The sequence below is a fragment of the Otolemur garnettii genome, unplaced genomic scaffold, assembly GCF_000181295.1.
Source record: "Otolemur garnettii isolate 467f Iridium unplaced genomic scaffold, OtoGar3 scaffold00007, whole genome shotgun sequence".
Taxonomy (NCBI): Eukaryota; Metazoa; Chordata; class Mammalia; order Primates; family Galagidae; genus Otolemur; species Otolemur garnettii.
Window position 1 is genome coordinate 9,925,625 of NW_003852402.1, and position 5,176 is coordinate 9,930,800.

A 5,176-nucleotide genomic window follows, 5' to 3' on the forward strand; every position below is an offset into this window, starting at 1 on the left:
AGGCGCCCGCCACAACGCCCGGCCATTTTTTGGTTGCAGCCATCATTGTTGTTTGGCGGCCCGGGCTGGGGATTTGAACCCGCCGCCTTAGGTGTATGTGGCTGGCGCCTTAGCCGCTTGAGCCACAGGCGCCAAGCCCAAGTTTAGGAGTTTTATTTGAATCTACCAAAAGCTCTTGCCTTCTCTAAAAAAGAAAGGTGCCCATTAAGAAGGCATCTGATCAAGCACACAGAAGTGTAGGGAAGGGAGAGTCAGAAAAGCAAATCTTGGCTAGGGGCCTGTAGCTCAGCAGCTAGGGTGCCAGCCACATACATCAAGGGTGGAGGGTTTGAACCCAGCCCAGGCCTGCCAAACAACAATGACAACTACAATAAAAAAATAGCCGGGCATTGTGGTGCCTGTAGTCCCAGCCACTTGGGAGCCTGAGGCAAGAGAATCACTTGGCCCTAGAGTTTGAGGTTGCTGTGAGCTGTGACGCCACAGCACTCTACCGAGGGCAACATAATGAAACTCTGTCTCACAAAAAAAAAAAGCAAATCTTAGCAGTGCCTGTACTGTACCAGCAGGAGTAAGGAGGCCCCATCAGGCTAGTTCAGAAGTCAGAGCTCTTCCTCATGTGAACAAGGGCAGTCCAGGCTTCCCAAGACTGGTGGCTTCACACATTGGAATCATATAACTCCATCTCCACACTCAGTAATTTGGTGTCCCCTGTGGTATGACTATAGAGATAATGTACTAGGAATTCCACTAAAAATACCATGAGACCAAAGATTGTGTGTGCCTTCTTCACCAGGGTAACCCTGGCACCTAGAACACGTAGGTGTGTAAGATTTATTGAACGACTAATTGCATCAGTGATTAGGCCAACAGGAGTAACTGCTTGGCCCAGCAGTTTTATTCTCCTTACAAGTGTCTTTTTAAAAAGTTGCCTCCAAGCCTTGGTGTTGAATCTGGTCTCTTCTCCAATAATTCCCTTTATTTCTCTCTTCTTAACCAAATCCTAACTCATTGTTTTGAGGCTTAGTTCAAATTGTCTTGCAAGCTACCAGTCCTTTCCCTTTACCTGAATGCCCAGAATGACATAGGCCGTAATTATTTGCTGAGAATGGATCAAAAGAAGAGATAGAACTACGAGTGGATGGGGCATGAGGGACATTCTAGGAAGCACAGCATCTCTTCAGGGAAGAGAAAAGGCATGGTATAGCTCTATGTAGAGGTAAGAAGGGTGAGGTACCTCGGAGTCCTTCTCCCAGACCCCAGATCCAACTCAGCAGTGGTCCTGTCTGCCGAACATATCCAGACCCTGACCATCTCTCCCCACATCCTCTGCTTCCACACAGCCGGGGTTCCCACTCTCACTCCAGACATAACTTGCAGAACCTCACAGCTGGTCTCCCTGCCCTGCCCTTGGCCCTGTATGTTGGATTTTCAATAGCAGCCAGAGGGCCTCTACTCAAAACCATCAGATGGCTTCCTACCGCATACAAAGTAAAACCAGGCTTTCCAGGGGCCTCCATGACCTTTGACCTCACCCTGCTTACCTAGCCTTCTAGCTGCCCCTAGACACTGGCATGTGCCCAACTGAGCACCTTTGCTCTAGCTGTTCCCTTTACCTGGTGTGCTTTCCCTCAAAACACCTGCAGAGGGGCCTCCCTGCCACTCTCAGGCCTTTGCTCTACTGTCACTCCCTTTGTGAGGCCTATCCTGGCTCCCGTATTAAAACTGTGAGCTCTATTGTGATACACGCTGTACTCCAGCCATCTCCCATACCACACAGTATGTGATTCTTACTTATCATCCTCCACACCCCGGTTCCAGCACCCCCCACTTTCCCCCCAGATCTGGCACAGGGTAGATGTCTCGTACACATTTGCTGATGGATATAGGGCCAGATCAAAACAGTGGATGGGGCTTGCTCTAAGCTGGGCGAAGGGGCCAACTGACCAGATAGATGATAATATTTGGCTACCCTGTGGAGGACCCTCAGCCATGGCCCAGGCAGGGGGACAGACAGCAAGAGGCACAGGTATCTGTTACAATCCAAACTGCCCCTCCCTGCCTGTGGACCATTTTAGGAGCCCATCTATAGAAATAAGAGCACCAGCACAAAGATCCGATGTATAAGTATTTATTGCAGCATTGTTTGAAGTAGTAAAAAAACAAACACAAAACCTAGAAACAACCCGGATTTCTAAAACTAGGAGACTAACTGAATAAATAATGTATCTGCTCTAAGGGCTAGCATTTAGCTATAAAAAATAAGTTATATATAAATGGGTGGATCTGGAAAGATGTCCATGATAAACTGTTAAGTGAAGGAAGAGACTGTTATTGAACATATTACAATACGATCCAGTGTTTAAAAAAAGAATCTTATGTGCATATATAAAATATATGCGCATTTATCTTTCAACATGTTTGTATAAGCATCAAAAAATAAGAAAAGAGCCCATCAAATTGTTACCATTGCTCATTGTAGAGGGGTGGGATTGGAGGGGAGAAGGGAAAACTTCTGCACAAGTTACTTGCTATGACAGGTGGTTACTACTTTTACTTAAAAAAAAAAAGCCAGGTAGGTCCCTCCTATCCTGACTCTTCTTCCCCAGGAGGAGACACTTTGCCTCTGCAGTGCAGCCCAACATTCAGCCAGAGGGTCTCACCTTCCAAGCAGCCGGCCCCATCCATCTACCTGCCTCCCATCCTGGTGGCCCAATCTCACCTGCGGCCCGCCAGCATGTGCCAAGCCAACGGGGCCTATAGCCGGGAACAGTTCAGGCCTCAAGCCACCCGTAAGCGAGAAGGCCTCGGCTGGGGCCTCTCACCTGTCTGCCCGGGCGGGGTTGGGGACAAGCAGCCTGCAGGGCAGGTGAACAGGTAGCTCATGCTTTTCCTACTAATGTTCTTCAGCCCTGGCACATTAGCTTGGGGGTGTTCAGGGTGCCAGGGAAACCAATCAGGTGGTCCCCTCTCTTTTTGTAATTTTTCCAGAACTCTCATGATTAACTAGACTCTAACAATCTTTAATGAACATTTGGCTATCAGGCCTCAAGGCCACTCTCCTCTTGCCCTAACGTGGCCCCTGAAATTGAGCTCCTCTGCACTCCAGCCCACTCATGGACTTGGAGGGGACTTGGTCCCTTCTTCCCACTTGGCATCAGACATCCGTAACTTTTGGCCCAGGTGCTCCTCACATCTTCCCCCACCTGCTACACACAGGTTGCCACCACAGGCACCACTGAGGCCCCTAGGAGGTTTCTGCACCTTGCTGTACACCAAAGCAGTGTGTGGGTTTTGACAAATCCCTTTTCTTGGTTCCTTCACCCTCTTCTGCCTATCTTCATGTGCTATGCTCAGAAGCACCAGGGCAGAAGAGGCTGGGTCTTCAGAAGCCCTATTGACAGGGCCCAGGCACTTTGCAGCAGGCACGTGTGAATGGGAACACAGACCATGACTGGGGCACGCTTCACAAACCAACTAGGCCATTTCTGGGCCCTGCAGGAGATCTGGAGAAGGAGAAACAGAGACTCCAAAATATCTTTGCCACCGGGAAGGACCCAGAGAAGCGGAAAAGAAAGGCCCCTTCTGTGAGACAGGAGGACCCAGCCCCTGAGCTGGACCGGTTTGAAGAGCGTAAGCCACCCACGGGCCAGTTACACTGGGGGGGCGGGGGCAGTGTGTAGAGGGACCCCTGGGGGCCAACAGGTGAGAAAAACCATCTGACAACAGAAGTGCTTCCCCTCCCTGAGAGGCAGTCTGCTGCCCCACACCCCACATACAGCCTGGTGGCCCCCAGCACCCCACATGCTGACAGCCCTTCTCCACTGTCCAGTGGTGAAAGAAATCCAGGAGAGGAGAGAATTCCTGGCTGACATGGAAGCCCTGGGACAGGGCAAGCAGTATCGAGGACTCATCCTGGCTGAAATCTCCCAGGTAGAAGAAACCACCGGGGAAGTGGGGAGGGGAGGGGCCCAACATAAATGTGAGTAGAAATCAAGGGCCAGCCCTCTCTGTGGGGCTCAGGAGTCAAGCTCTTGCTCACATCTGGCCTGGCTCCTCAGGTTTCTACCCCTGATACCACCTTTCCCTGATGCCTTTTGCAGAAAGTACGGGAGATGGAAGATATTGACCACAAGCGGAGTGAGGAACTTAGGAATGCTCTTGCCACCCTTAGTGTGGCTCTAGCAACAGGACCAGGATAGCCCAATCTTGATCCCTGGAGCCCACTCCTTTGCCAAGCAGGGTGGTCCCCAGGTCAGCCCAGCCACATCAAAGGGTCACACAGCACTGCCCTGGCCTGCAGTACCTTAACACGTACACAGCAGCCTAGCCCTGCCCAGGGAGGCCGAGGCAGTTCTTGGCGCCTCCAAGACCTACAGTCACAGACATGAGCTTGGAGTCTTTTCTAGCAGAAAGAGCCCCATCCCATCCTCAGTGAAAGCAAGGCCTGGGCGGTCCTTCCACCTCGGACATGTCTGTAAGGGCATCCACTGGACCCTCTTCCTGCCACCTCCAGCCTCTGTGTGTCCTGCTCATTTAGTTTCCTAAACTTATGAATAATTTTGATTCCTTTCTTCCTATTTCTCTTGGGATCTACATTTTTGACTTCTTACTGCATTGGACAAATGTTCAACCACAATGATTAACTGGCCAATAAAGCACATTTAAAATGGGTCATTACACATACTATTTTGTTTTTAGAGGGATAAGGCTTATTTGTTCAAAGAGATAGAATCTGTCAAGCACAGATGGTCCCCAGATACCTCTTTGCATATTTTAAGTGGAAATGGGAACCAGTGCTCTTGAGCACCCCATAGCTGGGCACTGTGGTAGGTACTGAATTTCACTTGTTTATTATCTCAGTAAACTTCTGGGATGGTTCATTATCCCTCCAGAAAAACTAAGACTCACGAAAATACTTCTACCAAGGGCATTTAACTAGCAAGTAGCCTGCTCAGCATTAAAAGTTAGCTTTATATGGCTCAGCGCCTGTGGCTCAAGCGGCTAAGGCGCCAGCCACATACACCTAAGGTGGTGGATTTGAATCCCCAGCCCGGGCCCGCCAAACAACAATGATGGCTGCAACCAAAAAATGGCCGGGTGCTGTGGCGGGCACCTGTAGTCCCAGCTACTTGGGAGGCTGAGGCAGGAGACTCGTTTGAGCCCAGGAGTTGGAAGT

General features: G+C 50.2%; 1 protein-coding gene across 1 annotated transcript in view; it reads left to right on the forward strand.

The window, feature by feature from the left end:
- The window catches only part of CUNH22orf23 (chromosome unknown C22orf23 homolog), a 10,681-nt gene extending 5,688 nt beyond the window's left edge, over positions 1–4,993 (forward strand). The window contains exons 3-6 of the mRNA XM_003783451.3: positions 2,607–2,789; positions 3,499–3,630; positions 3,830–3,930; positions 4,101–4,993. Coding sequence (XP_003783499.1) covers positions 2,607–2,789; positions 3,499–3,630; positions 3,830–3,930; positions 4,101–4,199 — 515 coding nt within the window. The 3' untranslated portion in view covers positions 4,200–4,993. The remainder of the gene's footprint in view (positions 1–2,606; positions 2,790–3,498; positions 3,631–3,829; positions 3,931–4,100) is intronic.
- The last annotated feature ends 183 nt before the right edge of the window (positions 4,994–5,176 follow it).